This window comes from Anabrus simplex, chromosome 1 (assembly GCF_040414725.1).
Source record: "Anabrus simplex isolate iqAnaSimp1 chromosome 1, ASM4041472v1, whole genome shotgun sequence".
Classification (NCBI taxonomy): Eukaryota; Metazoa; Arthropoda; class Insecta; order Orthoptera; family Tettigoniidae; genus Anabrus; species Anabrus simplex.
This window is the reverse complement of record NC_090265.1, coordinates 1,156,575,743-1,156,602,965: the sequence shown is the minus strand read 5'-3', so window position 1 is coordinate 1,156,602,965 and position 27,223 is coordinate 1,156,575,743. Positions and strand designations below refer to the sequence as shown.

The 27,223-nt window shown below is 40.0% G+C and overlaps 1 protein-coding gene across 7 annotated transcripts in view; it reads left to right on the top strand.

Moving 5' to 3' along the window:
- LOC136858128 (beta-1,4-N-acetylgalactosaminyltransferase bre-4) overlaps positions 1-27,223 on the top strand; it is a 508,156-nt gene that overhangs the window by 432,851 nt on the left and 48,082 nt on the right. For 4 of the 7 annotated variants that reach the window (XM_067137447.2, XM_067137442.2, XM_067137445.2 and 1 more), the window contains one exon: positions 6,069-6,469. In XM_067137447.2, the coding sequence (XP_066993548.2) occupies positions 6,103-6,469 (367 nt within the window). In that variant the 5' untranslated portion in view covers positions 6,069-6,102. The remainder of the gene's footprint in view (positions 1-6,068; positions 6,470-27,223) is intronic. The other 3 variants (XM_067137444.2, XM_067137448.2, XM_067137449.2) reach the window with 1 other exon arrangement.

Genomic DNA, 27,223 nt, shown 5'->3' with positions numbered 1-27,223 from the left:
TGAACTCGTCCATTATGTGGAAGACGTGATCTGCAAGAGCAGGAGCACTGAGATTGGCGCTTACGTCGGCAAATCCAAGAAATCGCTCCTGAACTTCTCCATCAGCAGACGTGTAGTCCGGCTCCATGGCTAAATGGTTAGCGCACTGGCCTTTGGTCACAGGGTCCCCGGGTTCGATTCCCGGCAGTGTCGGGAATTTTAACCATAATTAGTTAATTCCGCTAGCTCGGGGCTGTCTGTATGTGTCGTTTTCATCATCATTTTATCCTCATCACGGCGCGCAGGTAGCCTACGGCGTCAAATCAAAAGACCTGCATCTGGCGAGCCGAACTTATCCTCGGACACTCCCGGCACTAAAAGCCATACGGCATACGCCATTTCATTTCAGCAGACGTGTACCTAACAACACTTGAAAGTTCGGAATGGGCATAAATATCAGTAGTTTCATCAATAATAATCGCCACGAATGGTGACTGTGATATTTCTTTCTTTATTTCGGCTACTCCGTCAATTAAATAAATTTGTACTTGATGTAAAAGACTTGTGAACACCGTTGATTTCTGCAAATGATTTGCTAGTGTGTCGTCATACTTGCTCAGCAGCGTTATGAGTTTTATGTAATTTCCACGATTTAAGGAACTTTTATCTTCTACATGCGCTCTGAAAGGAAGTTCTTGTCTTGCAAGATACATTACGTCAGTCAGCGTTGGATCACCTTTCTATTCTGTTTTACCAACTCGTTATGTTTTATTATCTCCAGTTTACGCTGCTGATCGAGTTGCAAATCTATTCTGGTCGTTCCGAAAGTTGTTAACAGAATTTCAGCTCGGATATGTATTTCTGATTGCTGATGACGCTGGGATGCTTTAAGCAAGTTATTCATGTCATCGAAGCCTACACTGTTCCATACCCCCTTTTTCATTTGAAAATAGAACGCAAGGCCAACAGTAGAGTTTTGGTGTTTTTTGACAACCACATAACAAGCCTATGTTTCCATACTGTTCTATATTAAAGTATCGAACACAACGTTTCGTTTTATTTTTTAACCCGGTAAATCAGGCATTGGTCTGCCACCTGAAATTATATTACTCCTCTCTTGAAAAGCCCTCGAACTCATGCCCTGGATTAAGAGAGATTATAATACGCATCCACACTCCCCTCAGCTCTCCACGCCCGTGCCGGCAGTTCTCATGCTTTAGTTTAGAAACTCAAAGCAGGGAATGAGCACAGTCAATGCATTCCCTTCTAAGCCGGCAGAATCGCAGTTGTTCCTTTAATTTATATCTATGCACGTAAATTTGGTATAATTTTCACAAATAACACAAAGTAAATTGAGTGGTACAACTCACTGTACGATATTTCACTTCAGTTGAAAACACAAGCAGGTTCAAGAATTTTTTTTTTACATTAAGAAATGTCGCGCAGAAGCCCATAAGAATTCTTCTCTTAATAAAATTCTGAAACTTTATAATACATTAAATACATATAATTTGGATAATTTTTTCATGAATCAAATCAACTTTGAATTGGCGTGTGATACTTTCCTATAATGCACATACTGTTGAATATTATCTCTGTTTTCTGTATATGTTTTATTTCATTCTTCTAGTTTTTATTTCTCTTCTATTTGAATTCACAGTTTTCAAATAAAGTTAATTATACATTATATAAAACGACACAAAATTTAAAATAAATACTAGCTGCAATAACATGCTTAAATATATATTTTTTGTGTGATAATTTTTAAGGGAATGACTCATTCCCTTCATTCCATGGAATAACCGCCCCTGCAATGAAGGTATGGAAACAAAGATGTACATTCTTGTGATAGGCGGTAACTTTCAACTGCAGAGTACTTTACCTTTGGGATGGTCTATTGTTTGCTACTATTGCCTATTGTTGAGTTCATTCCATTCAACAATCATTGATAACGTTTCCTAAGATCAAGTACATAGTAAAAAGTTTCATAGGAGGGTTCGAGGAGTGTTAAAAATTGAAGGGCTTAGTGGAAAAAGGGGGTATCCCTCCAAACTGTACTTTTGAGATATTTAGCATTTTATTAGATTGCCTGTAACTTTATCAAAACAATAGGAATCAGAAAATGTTTTAAGGGTTGAGTGATTAGGTACTGTATTAACTTCCTGCAAATGTGGGGCAGAATACGTTGATTTTTATTGTAAAAAACGTTCACTTGACTACTGACATGTAGATGATATTGTAGATAAAACACAGATTTTCAAATACAACAGAGAAAAAAATAACTCTAATTAACCTCATGAACATTAAACACCCTAAATAACATCAAGCTCATTGGTTTCTTCTATTTCATTTTCATTGTCTGATTTCAAATTTTTATAATAGCCATGGAGTACGGGAGGCACAAACTTCAACATGGACATTGTATCACTCAGTTTAGCCACTTTGATGTGCCTACCATTAGGATACTTTGGTTCCAGAACAGTGTCATTTTCTGTGCCCTTCCCTTACCCTTCTGCAGACTTATGGTAGTATATTGGCCTATATCACTGCATGTGAACCGTACATGCACTTTATGCCCTCCCTGGAACCTCATAACAGATGCCTCTCGGAAGTCCACGCTTATGCCAGAAGGGGTTTTGTTTCTTTTTGTTAACTTCTTTGTTAATGGAGTTAAAATAACAAAATCCTCTTTCTGCATTTCCACTACAGTGAACGGTTTCTTTTTCCTGCATTTTGGATCAGGTTCGCCCATTTTTGAGGGGTGTAAACGTATTGGGTACGTCGCTTTAACTTTTCAACGATGCCAAAATCTGCATCCCAAGGCAAATATGTATGGCCAGGCACCAAAAAATCTATGTTCTATGCTCTCAAACCAGCCCATTTCAATCATGTAGATCCACACACACATAATGGGAAAATTCTTATTGTGTCCCACACAAGAATCACTATAAACAATAAGGTGTTTCATGTTTCCTCTAATTTTGGGGATAATTTGAAGCAAAACTATTTCATCCGCTCCACGTCCTGCCATACACTCTGGCCAAACACCCAAAAAGATAGGCATTTTGGATATTTCGATCTCCTAATTTATAAAAAGCATTAAAAAGTTCTTTCTTCCTGTCTTCTGCAATATCCTTGTAGCCACACCATTCTGTTTTACAGCACTAGATACTGGTACACATTTTAGCAGGTATAACCTCCCCTCCGCGTGCAATATATTCTTCTCCGCCGTTACGTGCCTTCTTCCTGCTATTATCTTCCCATTTTTCTGGACTTCTCTTCCTCTTTTTTGCTTTTAATTTCTATATTTTCTTCATTTATAAACAAACCACTATTTTCTGCATGAGCCATATTGATTATAAGCCCAGGTTTGCAACCTGCTCTCCCATTGGTTGGTTAGGTAATCATTTAGCCAGTCGGAACCCAGGCATCAGAGAGATTTGGGATACCTCGTTATTCCACTCAGAAGTGTGAGACTGCTCTGTAAGGCCTGTTATATTATCCTCTTTAGTACTGACATGGAGCAATCCTGCACTCTGATAGTTCAATAAACATATGCCAGATGGACCCAGCTCACGTAATATGCACTCAGCTCAATTTTCACCAAAAGGAGGTAAGGTAAGGATTATTCTGCCCGAAGGCAGGTCCGAACCTCCGCAGAGGTGTTCCTGGGCCGGAGTTTACGTGCGGTAGGGTGGCCAGTTACCAAAAGGAGGGATACCCCCTTTTTTCACTAAGCCCTTCAATTTATATTTTATTTTATCACATTCTCAAACATCGTGAGGTGTTGCGTGTTTTGTTTTTTGCTCGGCAGTATAGTTAGTAGTATTGCAGGATTTGCTCCCCACCACGTGCGAGTTACAGTGACTGACTTTTGTAGTTACATGTTAAAGGTGTGTACGCCATGTTAATATACTATCTAGGTGTAACCCCAACAGTTTTGCTGATTTTCGAAGAGAAACGGAGTATGGACCGAGCTAATGATTGGTAAGCCAGCCTACGAGAACAATACACGGAAATGCCAGCCATGCCCTCCGGGCTGGCTGACTCACTAGTTCCTTCCAGGAAGTACCGAAAGAGGCTACGACGGGACCGGCACGTAACACTACTGTCCTGACCTCTAATGTAGACTGCACGATGACTGAAAAGATTAAAAACAGTTCTGATGTACTGCAATTGGAGACACAATGAATGTAAATTTTGAGTGAAGATTGTTACGCCCACGTTGTCATAAGCTCCACTTACATCCAGAAACATTGCTGCACGGTAATCCTCAGCAGAATATGTGCGTTCAGTGTCTGTGATACGGAGGCTGAGATGATGAAATGTACTCCTACATTTGCGAAAGGCGTATTGAAAACTCGGAAGTAGTTGTTTATACTCGAGCCACTATTCCAAACGTGATTTAAGTAGCTGTTGGAAGGTATTGGCGACACAAGAAGTTAATTTGATTGGACAGTATGAACTTGCGTTGTTGGGTTCCTTACCAGGTTTGAGAATCTGTACAGTAATATGGATAGTCCAATCAGAAGGGAAAATTGCAACTTGCAAGAATGCTTGAAACAATTGTAGTAGGAAGTATTGAGCAGATGTGGGCAAATGAACAGCATTGGATATTATCATACCCTGGGGCTGTGGATTGAGTATGTTTTAATGCAGCTTCCAGCTCGTCAAGTGTAAAAGGCCAAATAAGAGCTCGCTGGTAGAAATGAACTGTGGATGACAGCATGGCACTGAGGGTGGAGCTATAATATCTGCAAATTCATCCTTCCAAGAGTGAAGACACCGATGAGGGGCAGGTTTATTTTTGAACTTCCTAATCTTTTCCATACATCTGATATTGGAGTGTGTTCCTGGAGAGTTTTTGACAATATGTTTTCCAAGTAATTCGCTTTTGGCGTTGTAAGAAATCTCTTCACTTCTGCATCGGTTTTGTTGTACACTCGGTAGTTTTCCCATGTTGCAGATTGTTTATAATTACTGAGCATCTGACGCTTTTTTGCCACCATTTTAGAGCACGCTGAATTCCACCAAAGAGCACGATGGGCCGCCGGAGTGTAGATTCATTTCTGGGGGATGGCTTTGCCAGCTAATAATTACATTGAGAAATGGTGTATATTGGTCCATACATGGGTCGGCACGGACAAATGCAGGTGGTTCATTTTTAATCACGTTCTTGTATTTGTCCCAATCAGCTCCTTTCACATTTCATTTTGTTGTGAGTGCGCGATTCTCGAATATTGTATCAATCAATCACTACTGTGATATTTTTGTTTTGGATCTTAACCCGCAGAGTTAGTGTTAACCCTTTAGGATTAATTTTTTTTCACACCAGGTAAATGGGACTGTACCCGAATTGAGGCCACGGTTGCTTCCTTTCCGTCCCTACCCGTTTCCTATCTCATTGTCGCCATAAGACCTATCTGTCGGTGCGACGTCAAATTGAAAGAAAGAAAAGAAACTTATTATTAATGCCTATGATATTTGAAATAGCGTGCTCTTTGGTGGTTTTATTTGATTCCTTTTGAGTATAAAATTCACGGCATTAAACCCATCATAAATAATACAGTAATATCCCTTGATGATCGCTCCGTGCTAACTACATACATTCGCAACTCGCAGCAGTAGGCTACACGGTAACTCAGAGAAGTCCGTTAGAGCGTTCTCAACCTTGTGACTTGCATGTCCCTCGTAGAATAGAACTCGTGTTAACCGCCATCAGACATTCTAGTTCATACTCGAACTGATAAATGCGTTATACACTGTTAAGATTATTGTGCATTATTATGAAACTAAGGGATTACCGTGACTTATGGTCCTCCCTGTACAATGTCGTTGTACCTTTTTTCCCATTCGGATTGAATGATTCAGGTGGAAGAAGGCCTTCTGAGCCCAAGTTGGCGAGTTCGATCCCGGCTCAGTCCGATGGTACTTGAAGGTACGCAGATACGCCAGCCTGGTATCGGTAATTTACCGGCACGTAAAATAACTCTTTAGGGACAAAATTCCAGCACCTCGGCTTCTCCGAAAGGCATAAAAATATTTTGTGATGCGTAAAACCAATAACGTATGATTCTCTTTTGTTTCAGAAGGCCATGAAGTGAAAAGTGCGCATGGCGCGGTATGGTCCTACAGCCCTGGCTCCGCACTCACCTGTACAAGGTGCTGGTGGTGCTTGTGGTAGTGCTGCTGCTCCTTCAGTACGCCTTCAACTCTATCTTTGAGGCTCGCCAGTTGGAGCCTCTCTTCGCGATCAACAGTTCTTCCTCGGCCGGACACCGGCCTATCCGATCGCGGGAGCGTGGTCTCCTCTTCAGCGCAGCTAATGGTTCTATTTCACCCTCTGATGTCTTCCGCAATGCAACAGATATGTCTGACGACACCACCACCACAGTCACCGGAGTCGGTGGCTCTACGTCGGCCTCTAGTACTGCCGGCCAGATGACCAACAATACTACACCCCTTTGTCCTCCAATTCCGCCGAAGCTCGGTATGTTACTTCATATATATATATATTTTCATTATTAATTCACTTCTTTTAGTGTCCAGTTTGTAATCTTCTCTTAACGAAAAATGATCCTTCTATCTATAACTAATGTATTTTTGTTTTCTCTTCTTTCACATCTCTGAATTTTAAATAAGTGTTGACTCACTCTTGTCTCTTTGTTTTACCTCTGCTTCCTATACAACAGATTCCTTTAGTTTGGTAGGTAACCCCTATCCTCCATTCGGATCTCATGACCATACTAAGGCGATTCCTGTTTCCAAATATGGCTTTCATTACGAATACCCTCTTAACAATGCTCACTTCTGTTCGTACTAGCAATCATTTTGTTCATGTCTGAGTACCTCTGGTTATGATAAGATACCCTAAATCCACCTAGCCTACAGCAAATTCTACTTTAAATTTAACTATATGAGAGTAATTTACAGAGTGATGCACGAAAAACCGGCCCATGTACAGACTGGTGCTGCCTCATTGTTACTGTCATTGTCGCCTGCCTATTGTCACCTATTATTGCGAAGCAATTGCGACTATGTATACTTTACCCTTGCCAGTACAAAAGCTGTGAAGACTTGGTTCAGACGTGTGAAGTGCTCAGCAAGAACTATTTTCTTCAACAAAGAATTGTAATAGTGGAGGCATACGTTACGTGTCTCACCGGTTTCATTTAAGGAAACGCAGGACATTTTTGCAAACACGTTTCCTGGCGTTTCCATACCAGCAAAGAGCAGTATATAGGATTTGGTGAAAAAGTGCGTACTACAGGGTCAGTTACAAACACAAAAAGAGAATCGAACCCCGTTCATTCGTATACACAACTGCTGTGATCGCGGATATTCGAGCATGAATGTTCCAAAGTCGACACATAAATGCTTGCAATGGTTGAATGTTTCGCGTTGATTTTCTCAGCGTGTTTTACACAATATAGGGTTTGGAGCCTACAAAATTACGTGTGTCCAAGAATACCCTCATAAAAATGTTCACTCCTGATCGTATTAGCAATCATTCTTGCTTTTTTTCCATGTCTGTTTGAGTACCTCTGGGTATTACAGCAAACTCTACTTGAAATTTAACTATATGAGAGTAATTTACAGAGTGATGCACAAAAAACCGGCCCATTTACAGACTGATGCTGCCTCATTGTTACTGTCTTTAAAGGCGGCCACACACGCTACGTTTTGCTTGACGATTTGCATACACAAACCTAAGTCGCTAGCAAGACGGAACGTGGAGACTGACACACACCGTTCAGTCCTTCTCAGAAGTTATGTTCGCAAGCTTATGTGGAAACATGTCGGACGATAGTATAATTATGCGTAGCTCTTGCCATAATTTGCAAAAAGAAGAAAGGAAGGAAAACACTTTCTAGAAAGAGATGGACGAAGAACTGGCTACTGAAACGAAAAGATTTTTCGCACACGAACTTACTGAGTGAATTGAGGTTAAAACCAGGTGACTGGTGTATTTACTTGCGGACGGATGAAGAGACATATTTAACTCTTCTTAATAAGATAACTCCTCGAATTAAAAAACCCGACACAGACATGAGACAAGCAATTACTCTACACGAAAGGCTCATTGTAACACTCCGTTTCTTAGCCACTGGAAGGAGTTATGAAGATCTGAAGTTCTCTGCTGTTATTTCTAGACAAGCCCTTGGAGTAATTATTCCAGAAACATGCAGAGCAATTTATGAGGAACTAAAGGAAGAATACTGCAAGGTATGATATTATTTATTCAAATTGATGAGTAATACAAAATGTATAATTATAATAAATAACCATCGGTAGGAAATATATTTCGTCTTTATTTGCAACTCGTGCATGTGCACAGTTCTTCACAGATCATTTTCTGCTACCTGAAAAGAAAGAGAAAATGTTCTAATATTTGTATTTCTGTTATTTTTCAGTTCCCGTCAAGCGAGAAAGAGTGGTTACAAATTACAACAAAATTTGAAGACAGATGGCAATTCCCGCATTGCTCGGGGGCTGTTGACGGGAAACGCATAAAAATAATCCCTCCTGGAGGAAGTGGATCGTTCTTTTGGAATTACAAGGGATCAAACAGTTTAGTGTTAATGGCTATTGTGAATGCAAATTATGAATATATTTACTGTGACATTGGAACTAATGGTCGAATTTCAGATGGGGGGAATATTTGAAAACACAAGGTTTTGCCAAAAATTAGCGGCTGGTCATCTCCAGTTGCCAAAACCAAGACGTGTACAAAATAGTACAATCGAACTTCCGTTTGTGTTTGTGGGAGACGAAGCATTCGCCTTGCGCAGAGACTTTTTAAAGCCCTTCGGGCAAAATGATCTCACTCCAGAACGAAAGGTGTTTAACTACAGGCTTTCACGAGCAAGGAGGATAGTGGAAAATGTTTTCGGAATGGCCTCACGATTTAGAATTTCTTATTGCTGTTTGCATAACTATTTACGTCGTCGATTTACGTCGTACTGGTCTCCACAACCTTTCAGTTATGAAGGAATCAACGCGGCGGATACAGAGCTAGCCGATGATGTGCTCATTCCACTAAGAGGATTCAGTAGGAATTATAGTCAAGAGACGAAGGAAGTAAGAGATATGTTCATGCAATTCTTTAATAATGAAGGCAGGGTAGAATGGCGGGACCAAATGATCGATTAAGTGTAGCAGTGATTTTGAATGTAGGCTTACATAACGTTATGCTATTTCTTACTTGAAAACTTGACAGGTATTTTCCAGTGACACTGCTTGAGGAAGTCTGTGAGTTTCTGTAGTGCATATCGTCCTCTGTCCGGATGTACACAACTGACTGTGGGTGGGATGACACTCCCCGCGTCACTACAGTTCATGTTCGGTTAAGTGTCTCCATCTGAGCTCAAAAATTGCATCATTGATGACTTTCTTACAGACTGATGCCATGTTGTCATCAAGTACAGCCAATTCTTCTGCAATGTGCCTGCCAAATGTCACATATTTTCCCTCCTCTTGTGACTTCAAGATTTTTTGCAACAATCTGCAGTACCTCATAAGCTGGGTCGGGATTTTTACTCCTTTTTGGACGTCTTGATGTAAAGCATGGACGCCCATATGACAGTTTGTAGGAGGGGGCCTAGACCTGGGGGTACGTAGTATTTTTAATATTTTGGAAGATAAATGGCGACTTGTATTCTGCGGTAGAATAACCCGCGGTATCCTCTGCCTGTTGGTGGAGGACGATACTACCGTTTCTACGTAACACTGACTATTAAATCATTTTCTTGAAAGGAAAACACCTGACTACACTAGATTTTTGCCTTTCCCTGAGAGCTATAGGGGGGGGCCGCAGCCCCATCTTGCCCCCGGGTATGGACGCCCTTGATGTAGAGGACTCAGAGGATGGAGCTGACGGTGATGTCACTTCTTCTATTTCAAACTCATCAATATTATCGTCATCACCGAGCTCGATAGCTGCAGTCGCTTAAGTACGGCCAGTATCCTAGCCTCTTCCTGCCCCATCGTCGCCATAAGACCTATCTGTGTCGGTGCGACGTAACGCAACTTGTTAAAAAAGAGTCGTCATCGTTCTGGAAACAATAGTTTAACTTGCATGTAAAAGAAAGGCTTCCATATGTTTTGTACTAATTATATAATTATATCACAATAATATATCTAAATATATTTTTTACCTTACCTCATTTATTATGTCAGCCTCTTGTATTGATTTCTGCATTATACAGGCACTTCATCTTGGGGTTTCTTAATCTGTCAAAAATAACAGTTCATCAAAATACCATAGCGTAGGATGATAAACTTCATCAGAGCCAGTTCCCGATCTCTTTGAGTCTCACACTTTCTTTAGTTCCTTCCGAAAGCAGGTTCGAAGCGAGATAATGTCTTTAATAACATAATCTTTATTGCTTCCGGATCAACCACTTTGAGTTTTTCTATCAACAAATCGTGCGCAACATTTTTCTTATTCCGATCTGAATATTCCTTAGATTTAATTTTCCACAGACAAGTATTTTGTCTGTAGATATCAATGAACTCGGATAAGAATGTACGCGGTAACACACGTAATTCACACATTTCCGTTCACATTTTTAACTCAAGTTGGAACTGAACGCCATCGGTCACCACACACGCTACAACTTGCACGGCGTCTTGCTTGTACACGCGGGAAAATTTCAAGCAGCTCCAGACTTCTATCATGCCATGCCCGAGACTGCGCAAGCCTACTTGTGCATGCAGATCGTCAAGCAAAACGTGGCGTGTGTGGCCACCTTAAAAGTAGGGAAGATCACAATATGAAGATAAAGTTGGAATTTAAGAGGACAAATTGGGGCAAATATTCGTTTATAGGAAGGGGAGTTAGGGATCGGAATAACTTACCAAGGGAGATGTTCACTACATATCCAATTTCTTTGCAATCATTAAAAAAGGCTAGGAGAACAACAAATAGGAAATCTGCCACCTGGCCGAATGCCCTAAATGCAGATCAGCAGATCAGTAGTGATTGATTTGATTTGAGTGGGGGGAAAATGTGTTGCTGTCATGTGGAAATTTGACTCCACCTAAAGGATTATTCAGTGAAAGAAAATTTAGGGGTAATAAATATCCTAAAATAGAAACGGAAAACTAAGATGGAAGTGCTAATTCAAGGGTGGTTGTAGGGAGCTATAATACAAACTTAGATATTTCAGTCATCCTTGTCGTTGTAATGTCATTTCTGCTTCAGGCATATCTCCACTTTATGCTAGTTGTTCTACAGTGAAACTGACATCTGAAAATTAAGTTTTAAGTAAATCTCAACAATGTCAGAATTCATCAGATTATTTTTTCATAGATTTCAACGTAGTGTTCTCAGCTTTGCGTCAGGTTGTTAGTTAAAATGGAAAACAATAAGTGATTTCTGAAAAATGCGAAAATTTTGAAGTGATTTCCTGAAATGAAGGCTACAAACAACAGAAAAAGCAGAATTATTGTTAGGGGCAAAGGTATCGCGAGACATTGCTTTGAGCCACTCCTTAGTTTTGTCCTGGTCCACAGAGAATTCGTGAAATGATAGTTCATTTGCTCTTTTTAGTGTTCTATCACGTTCACTTGGTCCGAAAGTGGATTCTGCATCTTGATATTTAACCTTTTTTTTTTTCAAAAAACGAAAGTGTATTGACCTAAACCCTTATACAAGCTACTGTTGAGTGTCCCCCAACTGGTACATTGAAACTTACTGAAATCGGTTGGACACAGGGTCTGGCCTCTCCTTGTCGGTCGCTGAATTGCTAGCGGCTGGACTACAATCTGTGCTCTGGTACTGTTCTTCCTCAAGGTTGCTTTCCAGCTGAGTAATGTATGGCGAATGTGGCTTCCATGGTGTTAATGCTGATGTGGATAATGTCCATGCTTGTACACTTGAAATCTTTAGTATCTTCTGGCCAGCAATATTCATTTCAGGTAAGAAATCAGTACAGCCCTCAGAACACACTCTCTCTCATTGGTCACATCTATCAGACGCGTTAACCCATGCACACATCTGAAGAGTGAGGGGAGGTGGAGCAAACGGAAGTAAGAGAATATCTAGCGTGAGTGAAACACATGTGGAGGGGAACATACTTGCTTCCTCGCTTGCCCACACGTCCCACTGGCTCGACCATGAAGAGAGAGGGGGAATGAAGGGAGGAACCACACGCCTCCTTCAAGGCAACAGATGTTATGTACGTCAACTCATTGAGGGTCAAATTCTCCGTTTCTTTGTAACTCTTGTGTACGAAACTATGACTTCATTATCAAATGGCATCGCGCTCGACCACTATAAGAATGACTCTTATTTTCATCAATATAGGCCCTGTTAAATACTGCTGCTGCTTGTTATCCTCAAAAACCAAAGTAAAAATAACCTGGCATTAAATAATTATGATTATCAGACACGCAAGGGCAATTGGAAAACCATTCCTACGAAGTCATTGTCAGTGCTGGTCAAACAATTAAATGCCATATATTGGGGTAGGTTTACATCGTGCACACTTCATTGCAATTAAATTACAGTTACTTATTTGTTTTCCTTGATTAGGAAAAGCTAGTATAGCCAGAATGTTGAACTAGAGGAACATCTTAATCAATTCCCGAAAGAAAAAAAAAAAAAAAAAAAAAAAAAATGGAGTTGGGAGTGGCCTCTGAGTGCTCAGCGTTGCAAGCGACACCTCCTGGAAGACGAATACATGTGATGTTGTCTTGGTTACTTCTCCTTCATCCTCAGGGTTAGCCAAAATCTTCACCCAAATGTTACCTGTTTCCTTTTTCACCCGGAATTCTTGTGATCCCGATTGTGCTGATATTTGCCTATCATTAAACACTTTATCTCTAAGTATCAGCCTTTTCAATAATCACACTATTCAAATCACACATATATGATTAAATCCTACAAAACTGCCTTTCTAATAGTAATGTTGATGAAATGAAATGGACCGGGCGAGTGTGCCGTGCGCGTAGAGGCGCGCGGCTGTGAGCTTGCATCCGGGAGATAGTAGGTTCGAATCCCACAATCGGCAGCCCTGAAAATGGTTTTCCGTGGTTTCCCATTTTCACACTAGGCAAATGCTGGGGCTGTACCTTAAGGCCACGGCCGCTTCCTTCCAACTCCTAGGCCTTTCCTATCCCATCGTCGCCATAAGACCTATCTGTGTCGGCGCGACGTAAAGCCCCTAGCAAAAAAAATAAAAATAAAAATGAAATGGCGTATGGCTTTTAGTGCCGGGAGTGTCCGAGGACAAGTTCGGCTCGCCAGATGCAGGTCTTTTGATTTGACTACCGTAGGCGACCTGCGTGTCGTGATGAGGATGAAATGATAGACGACACATACACCCAGCCTCCGCAAATTAAGGTTAAAATTCCCGAACCTGCCGGGAATCGAACCCGGGACCCCTGTGACCAAAGGCCAGCACGCTAACCATTTAGCCATGGAACCGGACGTAATGTTGATAACATGACATGAGGTTTCAGCTGTCGTCGCTGAAGTCAGTTGCTGAAGACTGCTGAATATAGTTGGTTGAAAGTGCTCCATGAAGTTAACTTATTTAACATTAAACAATGTACTGAATTTGGCAACAGTACATTTTGTTGTGTGCTCTTCCACCAAAGGTCCTTAAGTCTTTGACTTCTCCATTCTTGCTCTTCTTCCAAGATATTTAGTGGCTAGGCAAGTTGTTTCTTGAGTTCATCCTCTTCCCCTCAGAAGGTATGGGGATAGAATAAGCCTGCAGTGTCCTTGCTTGTTGTAAGTGGTGACTAAAAGAGCGTTGTTATCAGGGTGTGGTTGCAGGGTTATGCTTGCCAAAAGACAGAATGCTCGATGACTACACTGTGAAATGACAAGCATACCTACCAACTTTCCCGATTTAGGCGGGAGACTCCCTTTTTTCGACGTTTTATTCCGCCTCCCGATTATTATTATTCTATTGTTTATCCCGATTTGAGCTACGCCATATTGATGTTTATTAATGCGAGAAATGTGCGCGAATGTGCGATGATTATTGAAACAAGACCGACTCCAATCAAGATCGGTCTTGCTCCAATCCTCAGACCTTAATGCTACTCTCGATCGTTCAAAGATGGCGAATCGAGTAGCCGGAATTGTTGGAAATGTGGGTTTGTTTTGGTTTGTTGTTATCGTATGTAGTCGGTGTAATTTTATGAAAGTTGGCGATAAATGTTAGTTTCTTTGTAGAATATAAGTGTGCGAGTGTATTTATATGAGTCAGTGGACACATATGATCTGTAATTATACACAGTAATGTGAGAATGTGCTTGTTTTGATCGTGTTTTTACCCATTAAAGAACATGAGTGCACTAGGTGGACTGGGTTTTAGTCTAACTATGGCAATGCCTCTCATACAACTATTATTAAGTTTTCTACGGAATATAACATTGAGAGAAATGGATTAGGAATATACATCGTGATAATTTTGAAGTCCATTATAAAACTGTAGCGTGCATACATCATTTTGAGAATAAGTCGGGGGTTAGGGAAGCCACTTCTCTACTTTCAAACTATTCGTGTTCCTCGAAAAATATTAATTTAGATAGAATATAACTGATGTAGTGTTATTCCGTCAGTGTCTATGTACTTCAAAATGTCGAGTGATTTAGATGCAAGTGTATTTTACAATAATCTGTGCTTTGCCTGCGGAAATGTTTGCCTGGATCTTGGAGTCATTCAAGGATCATGTAAGAGAAATAGATCCGTCACTCCTGTATAATAAAGTTGGCTGAGAAAACAGGTCATGGAATCTACAATGGCCATCCTCTCTCTGCCAACATAAGGAAATAAATCCCACGATACTACCTCGTAATACACACGATGATGATAGTTGTTATTTTGTTAAAATTTTAATTGCAATAGAGATAATGATGGCATTTCGGCAGGAAAGTTGTATCACAAGCTTCTCTTGTCTCTTTTACTTGAAAAAGTAAATTGAAATTGCCGTACTTGTATGTTGGCAACCCTTGTGTTATGCTAGCTTGTATCGTTGTTTCACCGTTCGCATTTTATTGTAAATTTTTATCTATTAAATAATAAATGCAACAGTGATTGCTGAAAATGTTAATGCAATTCATATAAAACACCAAAACGCTCGTACTTACCTAAATCACGATCTGACATAACCTCATTCTTTCCCTCGTTCGTTGAACCCTTCCCACGACTTTGATACATAGGTATGGAAAACAGAAGGCAAGGAAGCAGTAAAACGCAGCATATAAAGTACACAGTTTATATTTTTAATTAATTTATTCCAAACAACAGGCAAAAATCACAAACACACACACACCTTTACTCAACAGCTAGGTAGTTCAACACAAAGTAAGTTCATGATCAATACTATTTCTTCAAACTGATAACGTGTATAATTCTAATTTCACTCCATATTCTCAAAAAAAACAAAAAAAAAAAAACAAAAACAAAAAAAAAACAAAAAAAACAAGTAAACCTTGAAAAAAACTAAACCTGGAATGAAAGAAATTAATCTTGCACAAACATCAAATAGGCCTAGGCTACTTACATAAATAATTTGTTACATTTACATAAATAACTCAAAATATGTCAAATAAAACAGCACCAAAAGCAAATGTTTGCACTCGACAAAGTGGAAGGCTCAACAAATGTAATCAAGGAAATGATACATGAAAACTGAAATATATAGTACCCGGTACTCGATCGAGTTACCAAATATTGGAACACATGGTAAGACCTGAATTTTTTGGTGAATGTTATATTGTTTTAAGTATTGTGTGGAAGAATGTGAAAAGAGGGTTCAGTTAATTCCTAAACATCATGTCAGTCTCCACTGGGTCATGTTACAGGCTGATCGTTACCACTAGATACCAGATGTTTGACAAAATGCCTAACCTCAACAAATCCACATGTTAACTAGAGAATAGAACTGTGCAACTAGCCCACTGATTAACAAAAAACAAAACAAAAAAAAACATGGAAATAAGTACGGTACATAAACCAGCACCAACTAACACATCTAACACAGTACAACTCCAAATAATGTCACAACAGCGAATGACAGCAAGCCAACCACCCACGTGGCTATAGCTCCCTTAAATGTGGCATCTCTGTTACCGTGGCCATAGCAACAGACCATTTTCAAGCAGCGTTAGTCAACTTTTTCTCGCTGGTTGCGCTAAATGTCAGACTACAACTCTCGTGGACCCAACTGTAGCCACTTCTTTGCATCAAAGCCTTTCCCCGACAGTGACAACTCCATTAAATATATAGAGTTAGATGAAAAATATTTGTACACACAATCATCAATGATCTGCATTTAGAACTGTTGCACAGGTGAGAGACTGACTATCAATTGTTTGCCTAGTCTTTTCTTTTCTTAAATGATTGCAAATATCTTGGAAATTTCATTATATTCTTGATAAGTTCATAACACAAAATAAAAAAGTTCAAAATTGAACTGCAGGAAAAAATAGGTACTTGTGCAATACTGTACACACTTATTACAACAACAGGTAAGAAGCACAAACACACACCGTTTACTCACAACAGCTAGGTAGTTCAACACGAAGTAAGTTCATGATCAATACTATTTCTTCATACTAATAACGTGTATAATTCTAATTTCACTCCATACTCTCAAAAAACAAGTAAACCTTGAAAACACTAAACCTGGAATGATAGAAATTAATCGTGCACAAATATCAAGTAGGCTACTCACATCATATAAAATCACATAAATAACTCAAAATATATAAAATAAAACAGCACCAAAAGCAAATGTTTGCACTCGACAAAGTAGAAGGCTCAAACGTAATCAAGAAAATTACACTTCAAAACTGAAATACATAGTACCCGGTACACAATCGAGTTGCCAAATATTGGAACACATGGTAAGACCTGAATTTTTTGGGGAATGTTATATTGTTTTAAGCATTGTGTGGAAGTATGTGAAAAGTGGGTTCAATTAATTCCTAAACATCATGTCAGTCTCCACTGGGTCATGTTACAGGCTGATCGTTACCACTAGATACCAGATGTTTGACAAAATGCCTAACTTCAACAAATCCACATGTTAAGTAGAGAATAGAACTGTGCAACTAGCCCACTGATTAACTTAAAAAAAAAAAAACCTAATAAAAATAATATTGAGGAAAGAAACATGAAAATAATAAGTATGGTACATAAACCAGCACCAACTAACACATCGAACACAGTACAACTCCAAATAATATCACAAAAGCGACTGACAGCAAGCCAACCACCCACATGGCAATAGCTCCCTTAAATGAGGCATCTCTGTTATCGTTGCCATAGCAACAGATAATTCTCTTGCACTAAACGTCAGACTTCAACTCTCGTGGATCCAACTGCAGCCACTTCCTTGCATCTTTGCCTTTCCCCGACAGTGACAACTCCATTAAATAACTATATAGAGTTAGATGAAAAATATTTGTACACACAATCATCAATGATCTGCATTTAGAACTGTTGCGCAGATGAGAGATTGCCTATCAATTGTTTGCCTAGTCTTTTCTTTTCTTAAATTACTTCAAATATCTTGGAAATTTCATTATATTCTTAATAAGTTCATAACACAAAATAAGTTCAAAATTGAACTGCAGAAAAAAAATAGATACTTGTGCAATACTGTACACACTTATTACAACACAAAACATACATAGTTAATATATATATATAACTCTCCCTTTAAAACACCACCTTATAGTTTTCCACAGTTCTCTGAAAGTCGCAACTCTCTCTATATATGAATTACATGTAAGAATACCTGTGTCCACAGCAAGTAGCCTACATATTAATTATAAATAAAATTAAGTTGCTTTATGTCGGACCAACACAAACGGGTCTTATGGCGACAATGAGACAGGAAAGGGCTAGAAGTGGAAAGGGAGTGGCCATGGCCTTAATTAAGGTACAGCACCAGCATTTGCTTGGTGTGAAAATTGGAAACCACAGAAAACCATCTTAACGGCTGACGATGGTAGGATTCGAACCCACCATCCCCCAAATGCAAGCTCATAGGTACGCGACCCTAAATGCATGGCCAACAAGCTCTGTCGTCTTTGAAAATGTATCTTTCTATCAGCAGACGATTTTTTAAAATCATCATGTTTTGTATAGGCTTCCTGAGATGTACAGCAGCCCACTGGTTTTCTGATTGAACATCTTTTTATTTAAGCTATTGAATCAGTCGACTCACTCATTCGCTGTTCACTGTCCACGTACACAGGTGACCTTGTGATTCGATTATTGAAGTATTGTGCAATGATGCGACATACAAACTGAGAGAATACAGAGCGGTTCTTTCCAATAAAAAACAGACAATTTCGAGTGGTCATGAGTATGACTCATAGTCATAGGGTAGGCTAGATAATAATGTTATTGGCTTTACGTCCCACTAACTACTTTTACGGTTTTCGGAGACGCCAAGGTACCAGAATTTAATCCCGCAGGAATTCTTTTACGTGCCAATAAATCTACCGACATGAGGCTGACATATTTGAGCACCTTCAAATACCACCGGACTGAGCCAGGATCGAACCTGTCAAGTTGAGGTCAGAAGGCCAGGCCTCAGGCCTGGTCTGAGCCACTCATCCAGGCGGGCAGGCTATAGAGTTGAGTTTAATTAACTGTCGAATGTCAACAAGTTCTAAAAATACTGATTGATTAAACTAATACGGTAAAGAGAATAACATAATAGACTACCTACTTACAAGCAATGTACTTTGGAATTATTTTTCGACTACCTTTTTAACACTGCAAATAAATCCATCTAGTATCATTTACTCGCAACAGCTAGTTCATTGCAAGTTCATGATCATATATTTCTTTACACTAAGAATGCGTATAATTCTAATTTCACTGCAAAAACAAGTAAAATTTGAAAAAACTAAACCTGGAATGAAAGAAATTACCTTTGAACAAAATTAATATTTTTATTTTAACTGCCCATTTTGCAAATATATAGAGCCTATATAGATACTTTCGGGGATTTTCGCCAGCCTATTTTGCAGTTTTTAATGCCTAAAATTGGTCTCTTGTAATCACAATCTGTCAGCAGTTCAAGCGGACATAAGAAGCTGTTTGGTACTGCTACAGTGTTCAATTTTTACATTAAGGTTTCACTGATGGAATTCTATAAGAGACCCTTGTTACATTTTTGTTTACCTCCAATAGTCTTTTTTCATGACCACTGTTATGGACAAAATTGTGAAGGAGACAAAGGTAAAATTTGGGGACAGGGAGCTGGACGTAATGATGTTTGAAGATGATTTTGTGGTGCGGAGAGCAGAGAGAAAGTACAAGGGCAACTGGGCATGTGAGGTGAAATTACGGAAAATTTTGTCCAAGACATACATGCAGCACAGACCTGGACAATGACAAAAGGAGAGAATAAAATCCAGACCAACTGAAGGAAATTTTAAGAAAGTATGATAGGAGAAAGAAGAAAGGACAGAGTATGAAATGAAGAAGTCGGGAAGGAAATTGGAGAGAAAAGGCTTTATGACAGTATGGACAAAAATGGTTTGGACATGTTTACAGGATGGAAAAGGGAAGGATGCAAAGATGGATGATGGAGACCCAGAATAAGATGGCTGAAACCTGGATTGGAACACAGTTAAGGAAGAACAATGGCAGCTGGATAGAGGAAGATGGAAAGGTGCCGTAATCACCCCCCTGTGGGTGCGGATGGTAGTAATAAACCAACGGTATCACCTGCCCCAGGGGCTCTCATCTTGAGAGTGTGGGTTGGCAACCACGGGGCCCCGAGTCCTGGCATTTCTTCCACTTACTTGGGCTAAGCTCCTCACCTTCATCTACCCTGTCCGACTTTGGTCCACTCTTCTTCTTTCCCGATCCCAAGGCTGTTAGAGCATTCGAAGGCTAGGGAGTCTTTCATTTTAACGCTCTTCGTGGCCTTGTCTTTCTTTGGCCGATATTTTCATTTTTCAAAGTGGTGGATCCCTTCCATTTTTTCCTCACAGATTAGTATTACTGTATATAGGGGTGCTGTAAACCCAGACCGAACGTCTGGTGTTTGTACTCTGCGCTACGGCATCTGTTGTATGACAGACGCACACATAGTTCTTGACCTGGTAAACAGCCTGCATGAGTTTGACCTGGCAAGCCTGAATTGCTGAATCTCAGCTGTTAAAATGGTGAGACAGTTAATAATAATAATAATAATAATAATAATAATAATAATAATACTTGCTTTACGTCCCACTAACTACTTTTACGGTTTTCGGAGACGCAGAGGTGCCGGAATTTTGTCCCGCAGGAGTTCTTTTATGTGCCAGTAAATCTACCGACACGAGGCTGACATATTTGAGCACCTTCAAATATCACCGGACTGAGCCAGGATCGAACCTGCCAAGTTGGGGTCAGAAGGCCAGCACCTCAACTGTCTGAGCCACTCAGCCTGGCACAGTTAATATTGCAACACTGTATATTCGTATGTAAAAGTTCTGGTTTCATCTTAATGGTCGTGTGAAGTCATAACTCTTACTATTGGTGTGCAGAAAATCCTAATTATGTTCATGCTGATTGGTGTGCTGTTAGTGCAAGACGAATAATTGGGCCTATTTTTTTTTAACAACGGTAAATGACGACATTCTTCCATCAGTTAACGTAAAAAGAAAATTCGCAAGGGGTGGTTTCAACAAGATTCAGCCCCTGCTCATATAGCAGAAGATTCCTTTCTAACAATCTCGGAAGTGTCTGCAGACAGGTGATCAGAGCTGATCAGAAAGCATTACGAATGAAATCAGAAACATTACAGTTATTGAACTCACTCGCGTCAGCCAGAAGTGGTTACCAGATACACCCAGGAAAGAAGACACTTCCAGCATATTTTATAAGGTAACATTTGATACAAGATTATATACACGCTTAAAGCAGGGTGACCACGCGACGTAAGTTAGGCCGAGGCAGCTGCCATAGCGCAGAATACAAACAATGTGTGTTCGGTGTGAGTTTATATGAGAGATCCTGGATAGAGGACGATTGCAGATATTACTTCTGCTTAAAACAATAATCATCACCACCACCACTGCCATAAACATCCCAACATGGAAGGAGCTGAATGAGGTGGAGCTGATGATTGTTTTAAGAGGAAGTACAACTAGGCAACCACCCTCTACATAACACTAATCATAGAGAAAAAATGCAGGGGTCACTCTTCGCGCCTCTTACGACATGCAGGAGACACCATGGGTGTATCCTACCTCCCCACCCACAGAGAGTAGCTGGATGAGGGAAATGGATGATAATGGTGACGATGATTATGATGGAACAGGTTACATAGAAACAGTTTATGGAGAACTTAATCCCGCGCCAGTGACCACACGTTATACAAAAATGGTACACAGGGAACTTAGTCCTGCACCAGTCAACACGTTATGAAAAAAGATGTTAATTCAAAGGCCCAGTTAGCCAGAAAGTTTACTTTCTTCATGGAGTCTCTTCACTTTTGTTGTGATTAAATTCCTCGCAAACAGATTAACAAGTCTTGTCACCAAGGAATCCTTATGGTCCATGCACGAAAGCCAATTATAATCCGCACCTCCAGTATCTCTGCAGATCTTCCTCACTAAATCCCGCACGTTTCTCTTATGGCTGATCCTTTCCCACATTTCCTGAAATTCTCTCTTGCACATCATGAAAGCAGTGATGCACTCCTTACTTGGGTAAGTGAGATGCTTCTGTCCATTGTCCATCTCACACTGCTCAATAAACATGTGGTCTGAGCTCCTCTCCTCCATGCTACAGGTTAACTGACCTTGACAGAGAGCGCAATCAAAGTCCTTCAGTACCTGTTTAACAAGAAAACCACATACATACGCAGGTGACTGTCTGTGGAGTTTCATGATGTTGTAACTCTTGTGTACAGAAGGTGGACTTTTCAGACCATTTGAATTTTCCAATAACGAATCAACTTCATTGCAGAAATCGTTGGTTTCTTCCATGGACTGCTCAAATTCCCCTCCAATGCTGAATGTAGACGCATCCAAGAAAGTCTGAAGGTTGCTCAATAATGAACCATTATCGTCTTCACAGTTCTTCCCCTTCAGTTGCCGTGATACCAAACCATTTACCACTGCTGTCTTCAGTGCGGCTATGAAGTGAATGCAGGTTGGAGAATCATTGCTTCCACATGTATCTCTCACCACCGCAAACAAATTCTCCAGAGAGTCTTGATTCAACTGCCGAAGGTTCATGTACTTGAAAGAAACCTTCAATGAAGACCATAGTCTCTCCATTCCTGTAACAGTGCTTATCCAACCTTTAATACAGGGAGGCACACTGCTAGATCCATCACTTTTCTTCTGGAATCGCCAGCTGTGAAGAGCTCCTTTCATTTTCCGCCATTCATCTACGTGCGGCGAGTCCTTAGATACATTACATCGAAACCTTCTCTTGTCCTTGGGTCCACTGGGGCCGTTCGTCAGGTCAAAGAAGTGATTGATATCTTTGACGCGTCTTGCAGTAATGTCGGCACCTGGAACCATTTGGCCTTGAGTCAGCTTATGGAATGTCATCATAACATTGTGTGTCTTGTCACTAAACACTTGAGCAGCATATTTCACACGCATCTTTCCTTTCCCTCGAGGGTACATATGCTTCTCCGTTAACTTGTCCATTAAACGATACATTTCCCGATCGTGCTTGTAAACAGACAGAATATGTTCCCAAGAAGAAACTTCTTTACCTACAACCAGGTCAGCTGTTAAGAAGTTATTCCTCACATTTTTCAGAATGTGAGGCACATCAAAGAGGCACACAATCAGACGTCCATCACTCTTGAAGACCGGTTCATAGGTACCTTCTTCACATGACTGCCGTAAAATCTTCACTGCCCGCTGATTACAGGAAGCCTGATCACAGACAGTAGCAACAACCAGAACTTTGTGGTGAAATAAGGCTCTCACAGCATACTGTACTAGGTTTACAAGCACTTCTGCCCTTGTGCTTCCTTTAGAGAAGAAGAAAGCAATAGGTTGCTTCCATTTCTGTTTGAGACCCTGAATCATGAAAACAAGAGCATGGTCAGCAATCTGGTTGCTCCTATCAGGTATACCATACTCCTCAAGTCCTGACCCATAATCCTCATACCCTACAATGTATCCCTTGTTGTCATCGTAATACAACCCAGGCTGCAGAGCCATCTCATCAAACATCAGGATACACTTTCTATCATCTTCTGGGAGCTTCTCCATGAGAGTCTGTAAGTGTTGAAGAAGAACTTCACTGAAACCTGGCTGCAATGGGATGTTCATTAACAGTCTCTGCAGAGTCCTCTCACTGGGTAGAGTCATTATGCACTGAAGGAAACGGTACATTTTCGGACTCCTCTTGTACGCAGCCAAAGCAAAAGTTTTCAGTTGAGAAGACCATCTCCTTCCACTTGGCTGGCGTGAAAAATTCTGGAGCTCGCCCTGTATTAATAACCACACTCCAGGCGACACCAATTCCTCCATGTCCTCAACGTTCTTCTTCTTTCTTATCATCTCCCGAAGACCCTTGCAATTACCCTTCAGTTTATCGACCTTCAGTGCCATTCTCCTGGCCTGTTCGCAGTACTCCTCTGCAGTCTTCAGAAGAGCTTCCTTGCGGGGAGTATCTATGTCTGCATGGTCAAGGCCTGATTTCTGCAGCACTGGCGAGACCTTATTCTGCTTCATCCGTCTCTTGACTTTATCATCTGTAATGGAAACCAAGGAATAAGAATTAATGTTCAGTGTACCAACCCAAGAAAACAAATATTTAAAAAAATGCATTCATTTCGTAGTCATGAAGTAAGCCTAGAAATGTTAGTGCATGGATGATCCTTTGGTTATTCCGTTTAGAATTGTTTGAATACATGCTTTTCTGATTCCTAAACATGCACCCACGTTTGTAAATTCGGAAGCGTAAATTGCTCCATAATGATTGGGCGCTCAAGCGATCTCTGTGGTTTTCTTCCTTTGTTTTTAATTTACAGTATTTTAATGGATCATTGTGATTACTATGGTAACTTTATATCATCAGTATGCATTGTGTGATGTGAAGTGATCATTTTCTGCTGTAACCCATGTTGTGCTTACTTTGTGATTTTATGTAAATTAAATGGCAGATGTTGAAGGGGTGAACTATGATGTCATGAATATGGCTAGTATGGCAAAAGAGTCGTAAAAAAATCCACAGCCTGTTTCCAGTTATTCAGCCGGATCAGGAATGGAATGAATGAAGTCCCCATCTAGCGGCGAGGATAGGAATTGTGCCAGCTGCCGAAGCCTGTCGTACTCCTTTGGGACAATGATAAAAGAATGAAAGATGAAATGATATTGGAGAGTGATGCTGGAATTAAATATGACAGGGAAAACTGGAGTACCTGGAGAGTAGCGCTTGGCAAATATTTGCAATTAATAACTAGTTACAAATGGCAAAAAATCACAATTTTCACATTTATGTTCCTTCTTTGGACATAGTAGGATTCTCCCTTCAGTTAAAAAAGTTTCTGAGACCCTACTTGCAGATAGTCAGCTTGTGTACCGGACCCTAAATCTTTAGAAACACTACTAGAGGTGAAACACACAAAGCATTGAGCTGAAGATATCACCACTACCAACCACCACGTGCCTCTATTCTATGAGCACGGAGCTGAGACTTGGAATTCAAGTAGGCCTATGTGTATGTCCATACTCATCCACAACAAAATTTCATTACATATATCTCCATTTCAAGTATTCTATTGCAGACCACTTGTTAGAATGTTCTCAGCTGATGAAATAAATCCAAGTAACTGTTTGACTTGATTTCAGAAACAAGCTCATTACTAATCTAAAAGCTGACTAACAAGACAAATCAGATTTTGTCATAGCAGTCTTTAATGTGCAAGAGAATAGGAAATGCAATGAAATACTTAAAAATATATCTAGAAATGACACATTATAGCAGAGAAATAAATAACCTTGTTCATCCGGATGTCCATTGCAGCTTCGCTTCCTTTTCCCCATAGCCAGTATTGCGCTGCAATCAGCTGTAAGAGAGATATACATATAAATAAAGCTTAACAACTTAATAGGATTTTTCTATTTCTAACATATGAAATTCATGATAATTAGCCCAGATAATTTGAGTAATATGAATTTAAGAGCAGGGTATTGTCACAGCAATAGTGATGTCATGCTATCTTCCCACTGTACCATTCTCTACCCCGGGCGTTAACTGACAATGGTTCAACATGGTTGGCAGTAAGACAAGTGCATAGAGCAATAACCATGGTGTAGTCAAATATTACTGTTAGTCACAACGTCCCCTAGGTGGCTGTAGGCTCCCCTAATGCCCTCACAGGGTATCCCAGGAAGGGTAGTCTTCTGCCAAGCTTGCTGTAAGGAGGTAAATTCCTTTGTTCCTTTTAGTGATTGAAAACTGCAATCGCATTTCATTGTAGCATTTATAGGCCATTAATTTATGTATTGGAGCAAGCTGTTTTGTCGCAGTGCTGTATTAGTTGTGAACTTTCAATAATTTATAATGCTAAAATGTAAATAATTTTTTACTAAATGAGGAGTTTGAACGCCAGTGGTTTCTTGTCACAGAGTGGATGAAAATTAAAAGTCAGTATTTTGAACTGTGATTAATTTCCTGTGAAAATAGATATTTACAACTGAAATGCGGTTTTTAAAATATCATAACTTTCACCAGCGTTATGTGTAGACTCTAGTGAACTCTACAAGATTATGCTTCTGCTAAGCCTTCAAAAAACATAGGTTGCAGATCCAATGTGGTGCAGCTAAGACATCAGAGAGGCTAGACATACAAACATAGCACGGCTCGGATGATGTCACAGCATTTTACAAAGCTGCCAAGACTATCCTTACAAGACGAGGCCAGTGAAAAGACTGTTGGTCTGGATTGGCGAGGTCTGGTTAGTAACAATTATGCTAGAGAGATAGAGGGATATTATAATAATGTTATTGTTTTTACGTCCCACTAAGTACTTTTTGGGCTTGATTTTCGGAGACATTGAGAGGTCAGAATTTTGTCCCACAGGAGTTCTTTTATGTGCCAGTGACACAAGGCTGACATATTTGAGCACATTCAAATACCACCAGACTGAGCCAGGACCAAACTTGTCAAGTAGGGCTCAGAAGGCCAGCACTCTAGTGTCTGAGCCACTGAGCCCAGCAGGGATATTATATTTTTGCCCTATAGGTATATAAGTTATACAACAACTGCCCATTAAGTATTTGAAACCCAGTATTAATTCCAATTTTCCTCTTCTGACAAAAAAGTTACTCTTAAATACCCCGATGGACCACTGGATGCTGAATTCAATGTCTGACGTTAAAGCAAAGAACTGAGTGGATTTACTTTGGAGAGAAGCCTATTGCTACCTCTCCAACAGTTCATTTGAATCAAAAATATATTCAGGAATGAGAAAGCTAATCCTGTTAAAACAAAACATCCAGAGCAATAATACAAGTGTCAATAACCCACTAGTCATTCCAACATTTTTAGTCAAGGCTACATTACATTCTCTCACCCTTAATAAAAAGAAGTCCATTGAATTTAATAAAGGAAATCACAGTATGGATAACAATGAAATGACGATAGTTCCTGCTCTTTCTAATGTACAATGAAACTTACACTCAGTGGGAGATAGCCGGGAATCTTCTTCCTGTGTGAAACTGGCATCGAGGACAGCAAATCCAGTAAGATGTGAGGCAGATAGATGTCCTATAAAGATAACATCATATCAAACGAACTTCAGTACAAAAACAAAGAATCTAGATGTAATTACACTGCTGAATCACACATACCCTGCAGCCTTTTCTGCATATCGGAGAGTCCTGGAGTCGATGAAACCACTTCATTGAATGATTTCTCACTACATTCAGAAGAAAGCTGAAGATGACAATGTTCTCCCTCACTCACACTGACATCAAGGACAGCAAATCCCGGAAGGTGTGAGGAAGCTGAATGTCCTATAAAATAAAGGTAACATCACATAACACAAAATTCAAAATAAAAGGAAGGGAAATGAATTACATTCCTGATTAAAGGAGTTAGAAATACTTACCCTGCAGTTTTTTCTGCAGATTGGAGGGTCGTGGAGGTGAAAAAACCACTTCGTTGAATGGTTTCTCTGTACTCTCAGTAGTAAGTCGACGATGATAACAATGTTCAATATCAATCAAACTGGCATCCACGACAGTAGATAGATGTCCTATAAAATTTAAAGTAACATGACATCAAACA